Source organism: Nanorana parkeri, unplaced genomic scaffold (assembly GCF_000935625.1).
Source record: "Nanorana parkeri isolate BGI_ZX_2015 unplaced genomic scaffold, ASM93562v1 scaffold864, whole genome shotgun sequence".
In the NCBI taxonomy this organism is placed as follows: Eukaryota; Metazoa; Chordata; class Amphibia; order Anura; family Dicroglossidae; genus Nanorana; species Nanorana parkeri.
Genome location: NW_017307132.1, coordinates 515919 through 533010, shown reverse-complemented (window position 1 = coordinate 533010; position 17092 = coordinate 515919). Strand labels below are relative to the sequence as shown.

General features: G+C 39.7%; 1 protein-coding gene across 1 annotated transcript in view; it reads left to right on the top strand.

The window, feature by feature from the left end:
* The window catches only part of TBKBP1 (TBK1 binding protein 1), an 83057-nt gene that overhangs the window by 41647 nt on the left and 24318 nt on the right, over positions 1–17092 (top strand). Inside the window, exons 5-6 of the mRNA XM_018565588.1 lie at positions 6088–6284; positions 8609–8670. Coding sequence (XP_018421090.1) covers positions 6088–6284; positions 8609–8670 — 259 coding nt within the window. The remainder of the gene's footprint in view (positions 1–6087; positions 6285–8608; positions 8671–17092) is intronic.

Below are 17092 nucleotides of genomic sequence, written 5' to 3'. Positions count from 1 at the left end.
CTACAATCTTCCTAAACTAAGATCTTGCGGTCATTCCATGTATTGATTAGCTTCTAAAGAACTTTTAGCCCTCAATGAACTTTAAAATAAGCCATCACTGACTTTTGTAGCTGCAGATTCTGTTGGGTAATTCAGCCTCAAAGTTCACAGCAGAAACATTGAAGTAGTTCCGATCATCAGCTCAGGTTCGCCTGCTTGCCTCTCCTGTATTTAACTTGGTGGTCTTCCAACTTTAAAATCTCTAATGTGAACACAGAGTAGGTATTCTGGGAATTAGGGACAGAGAGCAGAGAGATTTAACCTCTGCTTTTGCACTGGTGCTTTTGAGATTGGTTTTGAGTGCGAATTGCTCCATAATGCAGACATCCCACAGAGGTTTTTTTTTTCTTTGCAGTTTAGAGCAATACAAAGTAGTTTTAGCTATTCTATGGAATATTTGGAATTGGAATATTTGGAACTGTAGGACCCATAGCCCTACAGTTAGGGAAGGGAGTGCTATAGGATGTAGCAATGCACAGGGGGTAATAAAGTAGCTCGTGATAGGAGTGACCTCTTCAGCATTGCAATCTTCCAAAGCTAAGAGATCTTGCAATCATTCTATGTATTAAGCAGCCTTCGACGATGCATAAAAAAAGCGTGGAAATTTGGCAGAGCGTCTTGTAAAATGTTGAGAGAAATACTCAAATGTGGAAGGTAGGTGTGTGTGCATGTGAATCTCAACAAAGTTTGTAATGCAGTCTGGATCTGTATTAGAAAGATGTTTAAAGCAGAACTCCAGGAATTGTTTGTATTAACCCTTTTTATTAACTGCTCATTTGTGTCTAGGTAAAAAAAAAACAAAGATATACTCAACCAAAGCTCCGAGCTGGCTTCTTCTTAGACCGGTTAATGGAATCTCTCTCCCCCTCCTCTGCAGTGGTCTAAGGTCCAGTAAATGATCACATTTATACACTGTGCATAGACTTGGGGACGCTGAGGAACATTTCAATATGCTCCAGAGGAGGGGACAGGCTGAAGGGAGAGCCATGACAGCTAGCCGGATAGGAGCTTTGGGTGAGTATATCTTTGTTATTTTAGCACCCAGACACAAAAGGGGGCTTAACCCTTGCAGTGCGGGGGTAGCCCCACTGCTAGGGTTGGTAACAATAAAAAAAATTCCTGGAGTTTTTTTAAAACTTTTAATTTTGCCACATTGACCTGGAAACCCAATATTACTTCCAAATCTGGCTAGGTTACCAAAAAGTTAGAAGGTGAGAACACAGGATTTAGGTGTAATAAGACATAATCAGCAAAAAGGCAAAGCTTGTGGTGAAGTTCTTACAGTCTTATAATATCTAATTTATTCATTATAAGGCCAAAAGGAATATTTGGAGCATAATATGTAGCAGTTACATAGTTACATAGTATTTGAGGTTGAATAAAGACATTAGTCCATCAAGTCCAACCTATTAGGATCTCATTCTAGGAGTACCTGTACCCCTGTATATTACGGTCCCTTAAGAAATCGTCCAAAAGTTTCTTGAACAATTCCACATTCTTTGCTGAAATCACTGTCTGTGGCAGTGAGTTCCAGACCCTCACTGATCTTACTGTGAAGAACCCCCTTCGCCCCTTGTGCTGGAATTTTTTTTCCACCAATTTTAGGTGGTGGCCTCTAGTTTTTGTAACGGAGTTAATTTTAAACAGTTTATCGCTAATGTTGCTACCACCATTGAACATTTTGTACATGGAGATCATATCCCCCCTTAATCTCCTCACCTCCAATGTGAACATGTTTAAATTTAGTAGCCTTGTCTCGTAGCTCTGGTCCTCCATACCCCTAATTAGTTTGGTTGCCCTCCGCTGGACTTTTTCCAACTCAAGGACATCTTTTCTTAGTACTGGTGACCAGAACTGGACCGCGTTGTGACTGGTATATCTTGAATTGATCACTTAGCATTAAATATCTACCTCGTGGCCTGGGAAACCACACGGCACTTGCACAGCCTGCCTCTGGGGGATCCTACTGTGCAGTCACCCGCCATTATTCTCTTCTGGTTCTTGCTCAGCTGGCTACACAGGCTGATCCTACTGCGACACTGCACATTGCTAAGGGAATCCAGATCTCTGCATTTGAAAGGTTTATTTCACTTGCAAAGCAAGAAACTTTCATCCTAGGAAATACTCGGTGGAACGAATCATAACTTTTCTTCAGCCTGGTCTACATCATTTAGCCATGAGTACTATTATGGGCCAAATTTCTGCCTTGGCATTTCTATTGCAGAGGCCACTTGCCTCTCACTATCTAGTAAAGGCGTTTGTGTAGGGGGTTGCTCGTATTGTCTCCCCTGTACATTGGTGACTCCATGAGACCTCATCTTAGTTTTTTCCATGTTGTAGAAGCCACCCTGTGAACTTCTGAGCTATCCCTACACATTCGCAAGGTTACCTTGTCACCATCACTTCTGCTAGGTGTGTTTCTGAGTTAGTGGGCTTGACTTGTCAAGAGCCTTTTTTGGTTATCCACAAGGATAAGATGGTGTCTGCCTTGCACCTTAAGCTGGATTTTGTTTTACCATCCTAATGTCCTGCAGCAATGCATCCCAAATACATTTCTCTCTACTGTTTGGACGTGGTCTCGTCTACAGTTTCCATCTGCAAATCTTCATTATTCCCTCTTCATCATTCCTGAGGGTCCTCATATGGGGCAGCTAGCTTCTTCTTCCACTACTGCTAAGTGGATTCTGCGACCTATTACAAAGGCCTATGAGTTGAACGGTAAAGTTCCCTCCTTCTGGTTGGGACTCATTCTACTAGTAACATTAAAGGAGAATTATGAGGTGAGTGCTTTTCACTCAGCCTCATAATCTGAGCCGACCCGTGACAATGAAACTGTCACAGGTCGGCTCAGTAGATCGGCAAGTGAGCGAACGCATACCGGTGTTCGCTCACTTCTCGATCCTGTCACTGCAGAGAGCCGTGACAGGGAAGTGACTGGATTCTCCCCTCCCCTGTCCGATCCTCCAGCGCTGACTGGCGGAATGGACGGGGGAGGGGGTGGGAACAGCTGGCTCTGCCTCTAGATAGGCAGAGCCAGCTGTCACTGACGCAGCTGGATGGATCCAGACATAATTGTTGGGATCCGTTTCAGCTGCGGCGTCTCAGTATACCGCGAGCTGCAGCTCGCGGTATACTGAGCTTTGGGTAACGGGAGGACGCTAGTTTGTGTCCTCCCGTTACCTTCGGAGAACCATGGGAAAAGCCCTAACCCCTTAGTTCTCCTTTAATACTTCTTGGGTCTTCCAGCATCAGGCTCCAGTTTCCCAAATCTACAAGAATGCCACGTGGTCCTTGGTTCATACTTTTGCTAAGTTTTTCCAAGTGAATGTTCAGGCCTATGCAGATGCTAGGTTTAACTGCATGGTTCATCAGACGGCCCTCTGAATTGTGGACCCACTCTTGGTGTTAGCTGTTGTCTTCTCGGGCCTGTTAGTTGTTGTTTGCTTGGTTGCCCGCCTCTTTGTTGGATGGCTTTTGGATGTCCCACCTATTTAAGTATTAACTCTCTGTGCCCTGTGATGTATGATCAGGAAAACAGTATTTTTGTCAAGCCTGTTAAATCCATTTCTTGGTTCCGGCCCTTTCCTAATATCACTACCTTTCTTACCCCCTCTGATCTTTCTTTCCTTTCTCTTTCACCCGCTTGCCTTTACTCATTTCTCTCTCCTTTTTTTTCCAGTTTTCTGTCATGGGAAACTCCTCCTCATCGCTTTGTGCAATGAACATTTGTAAAGTTTGACGCTCCTGTGCTCCAATTATCTGCTGGCCGTTCACCAATTGTGATTACTTGAAGTTGTTTTCCGGATTTGTGTTTGTTCTTTAATTGTACCTTAAAATTGATCTTTAGCCCCTTTGACTAAAATTCACATCAGCATATAGCTCTGCTTGCTGATATGAATCATCTTACATTCATTGGCTAAATAAAACATGTTTTTATTTGACTTTAAATTTCTTTTTTTTCCACTTTGGCACAAATAATATAATCGTGCCCAAACATTGCAACTTTGGGAAGGTTACATCAGCAGAGCATTCTCAGGAAATCTCATCTGTAATCTCATGAGATCTCAGGAAAGGGAATTTTCCTCCCCTGAGATGATGTACATGGTCACATGTCCTAGTCATATGTGCTTCCAAGAAGTAAAGGGAGATCTAGTACCCTGCCCTTAGTTAAAATGGCAACTGTCAGAAGACTGGGGAAGAAAAGAAAAATAAAACAAAAAATAAAAAGCCGGCAATAATCTAGAAATATGTGTTTGTAGATTGTCATTAATAAACATTTCTAAAGGTGCCTTTGTTGTTGTTTTGAAGATATGGGTAAAGTTCCTTTGGTTTGCAATGAAAAAGTTAAAAAATAAATAAGTTTCTTGGATTATACCACAGGACACCGGGCCCTTCCCTCTGGCATCTGTATTCTACTCTTGTACTGCTCACCACAAAACCGAGGCAGGCTAGGAGTGGGAGGGGTTCTATAGGAAGGACCTAACAGCCTTGACCACCTGAAGGTAGCTGTATAACCCATGTCCTGTGATATACTCCAAGAAACAGATTTTGCAGGTAAGACAAAAATTCTGTTTACTTTTCTTTGTGTTGCTGTTAGAGAAATTTACCCTCCTGGGCGCTGCAGGGATCTGAGGGGACACAGTGTCGATAAAACACCAGCTCCCAGCGTGGAGGAGAGAACTAGAGGATCCAAGCAACTAATCTATAATGAGAATCAGTGAAACTATTCTCATTATCAATTATTATCGATTAATTGATAAGTTAGTGGAGTCCTACTTGCTATGTTTTGATTCCTCCTCTCAATCTTATAATATCATGATAGTTCATACTCTTCATGATCTGTAATTGGAATAAATGTCACCTGATGTATATTACCAAAATAAAAACTTTAGGGCTGTGGAAATTAAAGATTAATTTCTCGATTTAATCGGTAAACTTTTTGATCGATTTTTAAATTATTTTGATCGCTAATGAAAACACTCACCTCTCCACCGGCTTCCGGGAGTCCCGGCGGCGATCCGGTGACATCCCACATCGACGTCACCGGACTCCTCCCCCCTTCCCCAAGTGGCTCCGTCGGCTAACGAAGGGAAGGGGGGAGAAGTCTGGTGACGTCGATGTCTGTGACGTCACCGGACTCCTCCCCCTTCGTTAGCTGACGGAGCCACTTGGGCCGGTGAGTTTGCCCAAGAAACTTTCTGCACGAGCGCCAGCCAATGCATTGGCCTATACACATACAGCACAGCAATGAAGTAATAAAATGTACTAGCATCACACTAATCCAGCACGTTATTATTCTGAGTTGACAAACTCAAGCGGCGGCCATATTGAGTGGGGCACGTGAGATTAATAACGTGCTGGATTAGTGCGATCCTAGTTCATTTTATTACTTCATTGCTGTGCTATATTTGTATAGGCCAATGTAGTTGGATCTGCATGTGCGTTATAATTAATCGAAATTAATCGATTAATCGATTTAATCGAACACGAAAATTGTAATCATTACCAGCCCTAAAAAACTTGTATTGACCCTTAAAGTGTATGTAAAACCTAGCAATGATCTCTTATTTTCTCCCTTTTTGGTCTGTTAAACATACCATTTAAAAGTGTTAAACTGTGATAAGTGCCAAAAAAATACTAGTTCATCATTTGAGAAAATCAGAGCTGTCCTATGTCACATGCTCACATCCAGTGTTATCTTACGGAGAGTAATTAGCCCTTACCAGTCCTTATCCTGGGACTATAGAACAATTAGCCTTTATGTTATAGATATTGTATAGTAGATGGTTCTACTAGTAGATTAGTAGTTTGGCAAGAAAAAAAAAAGACAGTACTGACACCACTCCAAGCCACAAAAAACTATGTCTTATGAACCCACAAAAGGAGTTAAGTGCATTTCTGCCAGATAAAGTATTTTCCTGTAATTGCATTTTATTTATTGTATTGTTATTTAAAGCGCTAAAACATAGAGAAATGAATTGCAGGGATGTACTTTGTTTTTTTGTTTTTTTCCCCCTGATATAAACTTGAATTGTTTTATCCCCTCAGTTCTAGAACATTCTATGAACTGGCAGGCTCCGCGCAGTCTTGACTTGCACCGTGACATGGCAGCACAGAGACGGGATGCAGAACTGGAAGAGGCGAGGAGAGATCTGCAGAATGCTCAGCGCAGAGAAAAACAACTGAAGGAGGATATCCTGCGTTTGGAAGAAGAGCTGAAACAACTGCAAGAGGCCCGGGAGCAGGTTAGGAGGACCTGTAAAGAGATAACTCTTGGTGCCAAAGTAGTCCAACAATGTAAAATTAAATAAATATAAACAGAAACAAATACTGTTTGGCTTCTTCAGGATATATCCACAATTTACAAAAGTATGGGATTTTTTTCCTTGTTAAATGCTAGTCAAATGTATCTTACCTGCTTAGGCTCACATAGTTCTTCACATTATTTTGGGAAAGGATTACACTATGTACCATCAGTGAGCAGGGTGCAGGAGAGGGCATGTGTGTGATACAACTGGAAGAACAATCCCTAAACAGAGGTAACACCAGCAGCTATGTAACTTGTGGAATTACCTGTCTCAGACTTTGTGGCTACAATGTGATGAAATTATGTAATTAGAACGGGGTGGTTTCACAGAGACCTCCATCTTGTTCTTGGAAAATCAGCACATTCTATTGGATTAAGGTGATTGAGTAAACCGTGTGGCTATAAACGCTGGGGTATGTTCTTGACAATCATTAGAGCTGAGGAAGCTACTTGGATGAGTTGTAAACATCTTCAACAATACAGAGCGACTACTACTAGGAATACATCGTTACACTTAGTTTTTACGGAAATAAAAAGCTACCTCTTCCTCATTTAAACAGATTTGGAATTCATAGCTTCATTTATCTCCTAAGGGATTGGATAAACAAACATATTTGTGGGCTGCATATGTATAGACTCCTTGGATAGGGTTGAGAGGCACAGATTAGCATTTTATCAATATATTTACTGGCTTCTCCTTGACTTACATGCTTTTACCTTCTGGAACTAGTTACGTGTTTTCAAGGTGGAAACGTTAAAAGTTTTCAAGGTGGAAAGTATTCAACTGTGCATGTAACACTGGAGGCCATGTGTAGTTAAGCAATACACAGACTGCATATGTAACTAGATACATACACCATTAATATAGTGCTTTTTCTGGTTGTCTTGTTACTCTTCTGCAATCAGTGGTTACTGTTGTAAAGCAGGCAAGAATAGGAGGAATAGAGACCACTTTGTGGGAGTCGTAACTTCTTGTAGTAGTGAAATCAGATTTTATGTTTATTTATATCAGGACTACAATAGTTGTAATATTTGATAACTTTAATGTAGTCATAGTTGTTTCTTTTATAAGATGAGGAAAAGGTTTCCTCTACATGGGAGGAAGATTTTGTTCACCTTTCTTTTTGTTTCTGGTCATCATCTTCCAGCTGCTTCTGTGGACTTTAAAAAAATAGTGCTCAGATTCATGATACTGATGCTTCATATTAGGGATTGTACTAATGAATGGTGTACTGTAAGGTTATATATAGCATACAGATGATTATGTATAGAGGAGGACATTATCTGTACTTATTTAATTAAAATGTTCTCCAGCATCTACAAGGGTAGGTCTGTCTGCATGGCAGTGATGGGGAGAGAGAGCTTAGCTTGGGAAGGGCTGCTTTAGATTGCACACAGCAAAAGGAAGCATAACAATTACAGTTTTAAGTTCAATGTTCACTTTGAATTGACTAACAGAAATGGTTATAATTCCAGGAAATGTTTTATAATTTTGATGTGGTGCTATCATTTGTGCACTTTAGCATACAAATAACCTACTTGTGGATTTATATGTACTGTATGTTGCATAAGCATTTTATGTCTGTGATTACTTGTATGATCTTGTTGCATGCAATGCCATTACCATGTGTCTGCTGTCACTTCATTACACTTATTTACTTCAGTGTGTTTTTATATTAACACAACATGTACATTGTGTGATTTTATTTATTTTTGGACTATGTGGGAAAATCCTGTATCTGATAACATTTGTGTTCATTTTATTCCCTTTACATGGTGTTAAATCATTCATTGTTAACCTAAGAAAACATATGGTTGTTCGGTGTTTCATGCTTCATGCCTACCTCAAAGATAAATATTTGTTCTCTATGTCATGTTGCATGTTAAATATGTCCCTTGAACAGGACTGATGCTTCATATTAGGGATTGTACTAATGAATGGTGTACTGTAAGGTTATATATAGCATACAGATGATTATGTATAGAGGAGGACATTATCTGTACTGCCTTTGCACCCAGAATCCAGTTATCGTCTTGCTGCTGTTGATAGAAAATGATGGCCACATTTGAATGGTTGCTATAGGTAACAAGTTTTTTTTCAACTTTCCTACATTATTATTTTTTATTGGAGAGGGTCGAATTCTATGCTGTGTGTTATACTGCATTGTGGAATGCATATATAGCTCTGCATTGTGTTAAAACCTTGAGCCCTCTCACAGCAATTTAGTTTGCTAACATATTCATGTGTTTCTGTGACTTTAGGAACTGGCTAATGGACAAACCCAGAGGGAAATGGCATGGCTGAAGGAGGTGGGAGATGACCAGTAAGTAATCTGCTAACCTCATATCTGTATTACATTAACATTTATAAAGCAGATTGCAATGCTGCAAATTGTTTTCAATAAGCATGTTAATTCACAGTCATGAAAAAAGTAGCCCCCCCCCCCCCCCCCTTTTTTTCCCCCCGGGGAATTTTTTTTTCAGCATATTTGGACAGGCCAACATCAGATCTTCTTTCAAACAGTGCCTACAGTTAAAGATGATATACTTGAACAAATTACACATGAAATGGATCTAGTGTATTGGTTCTCATAGTCTAATGAAAATGCAGATTTGTCACATGGAAAAAAATAATTTCTCCCCTACATTTACATCCACTTCACGTCCATGAACTTAGAATCCAGTGTTCCAGATTAGATCCCAATGATTAGAGCCTCCTTGTATGCAGTTGGAACTTAATTTATTTTCACCTCAGATATCTAGGATCTTGTGGTCTGCTATTGTGTGATGTCATCATGCTACAATTAAAAGAGGTCCCTAAGGCACTTAGAAAGAAGGCTGTAAATGCCTGTGAGTTTGGCAAGGGATTTATTTATTTAAATCAGTAAATCCTTTGTAAGAAAAATAAAGTTTTTGTTTGGATACACTAACGGTATAGATGTTTGGTGTAAACCAAAGACAGGATTACAAAACAAACCCCAAAAACCAATACCAACTTGGAAGCTTGGTGGTGGAAATGTTAAAGTTTTGGGTTGCTTTGCTGCTTCAGAGCCCGGGCAACTTGCAGTCGTGGACTAACCTATGAATTCTGCATCATCTCAAAGTGCGCTCGATGAGAATGTGAAGTCATCTGTCTGTAGCTGAACTGTACATTGATCTTTCAACACAATTATGATCTGAAGCACACTAACAAATCCACTAGAAAGCTAAAAAAAGAAGAAATGGAGGGTTATGAACTAGCCCTGATTTGAATCCCATTGAAATGTTGTGTCTAGTTCATGAAAGAAAGCCCACAAACATTTGTATGGAGTGTTAGCAAGAATTTCATGATGTCAAAGACTTGCAGGCAGTTATGCAAAACACCTACAAGAAGTCCTTTCTGTCAAATATGTAATTAGCTTTTCCACAACACACCATTACATATATTGATATTTCCTTGTAATTTAATTCAAGTATATCACCTTTATTTGTAGGCCCTGTTCAAATGAAGTTCTAATGTTTGCCTGTTCGAATGTTGAAAAAGTTCCATTTCCATTGGGTGTCGTTCACTTTTTCTCTGTGTTATAAAATGCAAAACATTTTTTTAAGTGATCTCTCTTATAAATGGAACACAACAACGTAGCTGCATTTTAGACCTTAGCCTTAGATTATTTGACTCCTTTTGTGCTCATGTTTTAAAATTCTCGCTTAGGCTACATGGGTGATTTTGGTGCAGATTATTCACACAAACCTTATTTCTAATTTAAATCTGTATTGCAAATGTTGCATCAGTCACATTATTGATATTAGTAGATTAGAAGGAAACGTAAACGTTTGACCACACCAGTTGTTCTAAAATCAAATAATTAAAGGTACTCCTAGATCTCCGAGGGCATTTAGACATGAATGTACGAGGTGTGATAAAAAAAAAATACGGTGATGCTGCTGCCGGGTGTCATCCAATGGAAAGGCAGCGATCTTCAATACGAGAAGCAGCGCGTTGAACCTTAGTAACAGTGTGTGATAAGTTTCAATTGTGCCGTAAATCATGGGTCATGAACAACGCATGACATTGTGTTTCAAACTGCAAAATAGTGCTAAAGAAACACACAAACTGTTAAAATTAGTTTATGGTGATGCAGCAGTGACCAAGAAGACGGTTTATAAGTGGTTCGAACGATTTCGTAATGGTTGTGAATCGGTTGAAGACGAAGATTGATCCGTATCACTTCTGATGCAGCAATTTCTATCAAATAACATCTCCCCCCGGGGAATTTTTTTTTCAGCATATTTGGACAGGCCAACATCAGATCTTCTTTCAAACAGTGCCTACAGTTAAAGATGATATACTTGAACAAATTACACATGAAATGGATCTAGTGTATTGGTTCTCATAGTCTAATGAAAATGCAGATTTGTCACATGGAAAAAAATAATTTCTCCCCTACATTTACATCCACTTCACGTCCATGAACTTAGAATCCAGTGTTCCAGATTAGATCCCAATGATTAGAGCCTCCTTGTATGCAGTTGGAACTTAATTTATTTTCACCTCAGATATCTAGGATCTTGTGGTCTGCTATTGTGTGATGTCATCATGCTACAATTAAAAGAGGTCCCTAAGGCACTTAGAAAGAAGGCTGTAAATGCCTGTGAGTTTGGCAAGGGATTTATTTATTTAAATCAGTAAATCCTTTGTAAGAAAAATAAAGTTTTTGTTTGGATACACTAACGGTATAGATGTTTGGTGTAAACCAAAGACAGGATTACAAAACAAACCCCAAAAACCAATACCAACTTGGAAGCTTGGTGGTGGAAATGTTAAAGTTTTGGGTTGCTTTGCTGCTTCAGAGCCCGGGCAACTTGCAGTCGTGGACTAACCTATGAATTCTGCATCATCTCAAAGTGCGCTCGATGAGAATGTGAAGTCATCTGTCTGTAGCTGAACTGTACATTGATCTTTCAACACAATTATGATCTGAAGCACACTAACAAATCCACTAGAAAGCTAAAAAAAGAAGAAATGGAGGGTTATGAACTAGCCCTGATTTGAATCCCATTGAAATGTTGTGTCTAGTTCATGAAAGAAAGCCCACAAACATTTGTATGGAGTGTTAGCAAGAATTTCATGATGTCAAAGACTTGCAGGCAGTTATGCAAAACACCTACAAGAAGTCCTTTCTGTCAAATATGTAATTAGCTTTTCCACAACACACCATTACATATATTGATATTTCCTTGTAATTTAATTCAAGTATATCACCTTTATTTGTAGGCCCTGTTCAAATGAAGTTCTAATGTTTGCCTGTTCGAATGTTGAAAAAGTTCCATTTCCATTGGGTGTCGTTCACTTTTTCTCTGTGTTATAAAATGCAAAACATTTTTTTAAGTGATCTCTCTTATAAATGGAACACAACAACGTAGCTGCATTTTAGACCTTAGCCTTAGATTATTTGACTCCTTTTGTGCTCATGTTTTAAAATTCTCGCTTAGGCTACATGGGTGATTTTGGTGCAGATTATTCACACAAACCTTATTTCTAATTTAAATCTGTATTGCAAATGTTGCATCAGTCACATTATTGATATTAGTAGATTAGAAGGAAACGTAAACGTTTGACCACACCAGTTGTTCTAAAATCAAATAATTAAAGGTACTCCTAGATCTCCGAGGGCATTTAGACATGAATGTACGAGGTGTGATAAAAAAAAAATACGGTGATGCTGCTGCCGGGTGTCATCCAATGGAAAGGCAGCGATCTTCAATACGAGAAGCAGCGCGTTGAACCTTAGTAACAGTGTGTGATAAGTTTCAATTGTGCCGTAAATCATGGGTCATGAACAACGCATGACATTGTGTTTCAAACTGCAAAATAGTGCTAAAGAAACACACAAACTGTTAAAATTAGTTTATGGTGATGCAGCAGTGACCAAGAAGACGGTTTATAAGTGGTTCGAACGATTTCGTAATGGTTGTGAATCGGTTGAAGACGAAGATTGATCCGTATCACTTCTGATGCAGCAATTTCTATCAAATAACATCACAGTGTATCCTCATCCACCTTATTCACTGGATCTAGCACCATGCGACTTCTGGCTCTTTGCCAAAGTCAAAATGACCATGAAAGGTAAACCCAAGTGTAAAAAGTGATAGTCACCGGCACTCGAAATAATCAAGTCAATACGTTTATTGACCCAAGTGAGAACACCTCTAGCCTGGCTAAAGGTGTGCTCACTTGGGTCAATAAAACGTATTGACTTGATTATTTCGTGTGCCGATGACTATTGTTTTTTGTACGTTTTGACGGATGCATCCGTTGTCGCTGCTGCACCCGCCCTGTTACATTGGGCATTTTCCGGTCAGGAGTGCGATGGGATACATGGACTTTCAAGTGTAAAAAGGGGGTGCGGCACTTTACACTTTTGGAGCCAGCACCCGACAAAAGCAGATGAGATCCTTGGATTGTGGAGGTGGATGTAAGCGGTGTATTTGTTTTGTGTGATCATGAAAGGAAAACGTTTTGAATCGATTCAGGACATCAAGGCAGCCACGACAGCGCAATTAAAGGCACTCACGAAAGAGGACTTCCAGAACTGCTTCAGAAAGTGGCAAGAACGATGGGATAAGTGTGTTCGAAGCGAGGGGGATTAATGGCAATGTGTCTTTTACTGTAATTAAATTTCTTTTAGTTAAACATTCCCCGTATTTTTTGATCACACCTCGTACACTCTGACTGTGCTCAGGCACCAGCAATGGAACGGCGTTCCTGCAATTTTTATATTTTATTTCAGAAATCAGAGATAATATCTCAGAACAATCTAAGCTAATGCTTCAGAATTACGATCTATTATCTGATTTGATAGATTAGAATTCTGCGATAATATAACCAAGCACTCTAGGCGAGCTCTGAGTTATCTTAGAATTCTGAGTTAATATCTCAAAAATCAATATTATTTTTGAGTGCTAATAAGATATTTCAAAATTCTGACATATTGACAAATCAAATCATTATGACAAATCACGGCTTGAACTATCTTGCTTTGCATGTAATGAGTCTATCTCGTATATTAGTTTCACCTTTTAAGTTGCATTAGTGAAATAAATGAACTTTTGCACGATATTCTAATTATTTGAGTTTCATCTGTAGTTATACAATATAGCTCATTCAAGTCTGTGATACCCAGGACTTTTTTCAGGGGGCCAACGAGGGAGCTGGGGACATTTAAATTTTAAAGGCCTCGGATGTTCTCCAGTTAATTATGTAAAATATCAACTGATTTATTGATGATTCTTTAGCATATTTGGGGTATATGAACTGATTTTTATTGTAAAACTTGTAAAGAGTATGTTAAATGATGTTTTATTGGTTTAGAATGGGACAACACAGTCCCTAGTCAAATTGCACACTGACGGTCACTAACTCCGCTTTTAAAAAGAGAACAAAACATGCTGAACGTCCTTTACATATACCAGTGCTGAGGGAGATCAGCTGTGTTTTGAGTGATCTATCTGTGCTCAGTGTAACCCTTTACTATGTGAGTGGTTTTCCTTGTTAAATTATTTTATTTTACAATAAAAAAGCAGGCGCAATTGAGTTAAAGGTCAACACCAGGCGCAGGTAATTTCTCTGGACTTGTTAGTACCTTCTGTCTTGTCTGCTGCACTCACCCTATGATCCTCAGGATGATTATTGGGGTTCCTGCTGCCTCCAATGACAAGGTTACATACCCTATTAACCCTCCCTGCTTCTGCAGATGCTTGTGAGTGCCCCGTCTGGTTATCCCTCAATTACATACAATTGCATGGCAGGTCGTGTGCACAATGGCAGTAGTCCTGCTGTAGTAGCCAGCCTAAGATCCACTAACAGCTCCAGGGTGTTTTCTAAAGGATCTGACATCAATAGCCCAGTTTCCTGTCTGAGTTGCAGCAAACCTAAGAGTCCTCCTTAACCTCTTCAGGGGTAACTACTTCCTTTTTACCCAGAGAGAAATGTTTAGCTGCTATGTGTAGGTTTATGGGTACAATCTCTGCCATGTTAGCTGTCTCCATGCCACAAGCATGCATCTACCTCCTCTTCTGCAGAGTCCATCTCCAATTTCCCTGTAGCTGCAGCTGCTTGTGCATGGTCAGCTGAGGATAATGTACCCTATTTATGTTTTGATGACTTGGTACATGAGGGTCTTAAGCTGGCCATACACCTTACAATTATCTGCAGATTTTCTGTGGTCAGATGGAAAAGGTGCAACAGATTCCTCCATCTACACTTAACTGTGTGGATGGAGTAATCTCCACCTGGGCCAATCTGTTGCACTTTTTCCCTCTGACCACAGAAAATCTGCAGATAATTGTAAGGTGTATGGGCACCTTTAGTCTGCGGACACAACTCTGAAACTTTAGGATATCATTTATGTTAAGCTTGCCAATGTCCCTGCAAACACTAGTGGACCTTCATGCTGCTCTGACGCAGCTAATCAACAAAGCTCCTCTCACAGCCATTGTTCCTGAAAAGGGAAGGTTCCAAGGTTTTTGCTCAAACCTGTTCCCAAAGTGAAATTTGCCAAAAATTCCACATGCAATCTACCAGGTCAGTAATTGCTTCCCTCCATCTGGGGAACCTTTTGGAGGAACCTGTCGCTTCCTCTGTGCTATCACATAGGGGGCTTGTTTTCCCTGTCTGATAACAATCAAGTTAAGTGTAAAATAAAAAAACATATAAAAATAATAAATAACAAAAAAAGTTTTTCAAAGCCCTCCATCCCCACATACATGCACATACAGATGCAAACACGTGTTGGGTGTACTACGTATGAATACAACGATTGCACCACACATGTTGCATATCCCCACGAATGTGAGTGCAATACTTTTAGCACCATCACTCACTATTTACTCTAAATTGATGAGCAGTACATGTTTTTAAAGCAATGCCTATGGACAAGTTTGGGAACATGCAATGGCTCCCAGCAAAGAGGAGAAAAGTGTAGCAGAGCTGCGACGGCAGGAACTAATCGTAAATAGGCTAATCGATAATGAAAATCGTTGACAACGATTCTTATTAAGGATTACATTGATTAATTGTTGCAGCCCTACAATGCTTTAATGTGAATGTGCTCTAAGTCCTGTAGTTGACTTTCGTCACCATTATGGTACTCGCCTTGCTGTTTACTTCTTGTGTTTCCCATTGAAAAGGCCTATTTAAAAAATGAAAATCCTGAATTCACTATGCTGTACCTTTTTTGCCTCACTTTTTAGGTAACTTGAATGTTAATAGAAATTACTTTAGTAGTGAAAAAGCCAGGGGATCAAAAGCAAAAAAGGAAGTGTGTGTATGTGTGAGATATACTGTATACAGTTGTAATCAAAATTATTCAACCCCCATTGCAAATCAGGTTCATTGGCAAATGTACAGACTTTCAGCTGTTTGCAATGAACAAATCAAACAAAAGCAACTAAAATAGGTAAACACAATGAATGTTTCAAGTGGTTTCCCCAAATGTAACTGAAAATGCAACTTGCAATGACTTCTGTGGTCTCCAGATTATTCAACACCTTCATGGCAAGCATCATTAGCACTTAGTAGAACACACTTTCGCTATTATGACCTGATGCAAATGAGATGCATAGCCAGACACCAGCTTCTGGCAGCATTCATGAGGAATCTTAGCCCATTCCTCATGAGCAATGGCCTCCAGTTTACTACTATTCTTGCGTACTGCAAACACCTTTAAATCCCACCAGAGATTTTCTATGGGGTTTAATTTAGGTGACTGTGATGGCCACTGAAGAATCTTCCAGGACCTCTGCAACCAAACTTCGGTGGCATTTGGGGTATGATACATTAATCAATCGATCTTGCCTTCAACACGCTGCAGGTTTCCAGTGCCAGAGGATGCAAAGCAGCCCCAGGGCATCACTGAGCCACCACCATTCTTAACTATACGCAAAGTGTTCTTTTCAGCGTATACTTCATTCTTCTTTTTCCAGACATACCTCTGATAGGGCCTCAGTGCCTGTTGCCACCAAGTCTTGCTGAAGGTCTTTTGCAGTCACTTGAAGGTTATTCTCAACCTGCCTTCTCAGAAATCTGGTTGCAGCCGTTGATAGCTTTTCATTTCTGCCCTGTCCAGGTAGCGTATCCATTGTTCCTTCAACTTTAAACTTGTGAGCTATGCTTCCAGCGATGTCTCTTGGAACATTCTGTGCCTTCGCTATCTTTTTGTATTCTTTCCTTGTTTGTGAAGGGTGATGATCTCTTCTCAACTTTTTTGACCATTCTTTTGCGCTTAACCATATTTCTACCATGCAGTCAAAGGTGACACTCAACAAACCCCTAAATAGTTCAGATATTTCATGTGTTCTAGCTCAAGCACACCTGGTGCAACTAATGAAGCCCTTGAATAGTTGCATCTGGTGAGCTTGAGACAACACCTGTTCTGCAGACTTGTGCTCTTGTGAAGGTTTCTATTCAGGAGGTTGAATCATTTTGAGATTGCAGAAGTCATTAAAAGTTGCATTTTCAGTTGAAGTCGGGGAAACCACTTGAAAACATTAGTTGTGTTGACCTATTTCAATTGCTTTTGTTTTATTCGTTCATTGCAAACAACTGAAAGTCTGTCAATTTTGGCAATAAACCTGATTTGCAATGGGGGCTGAAAAATGTTAATTACAATTGTGTGTATGTACGTGTGTGTGCATATATATATATATATATATATATACACACACACACACACACACACACACACACACACACACACATACCTCACC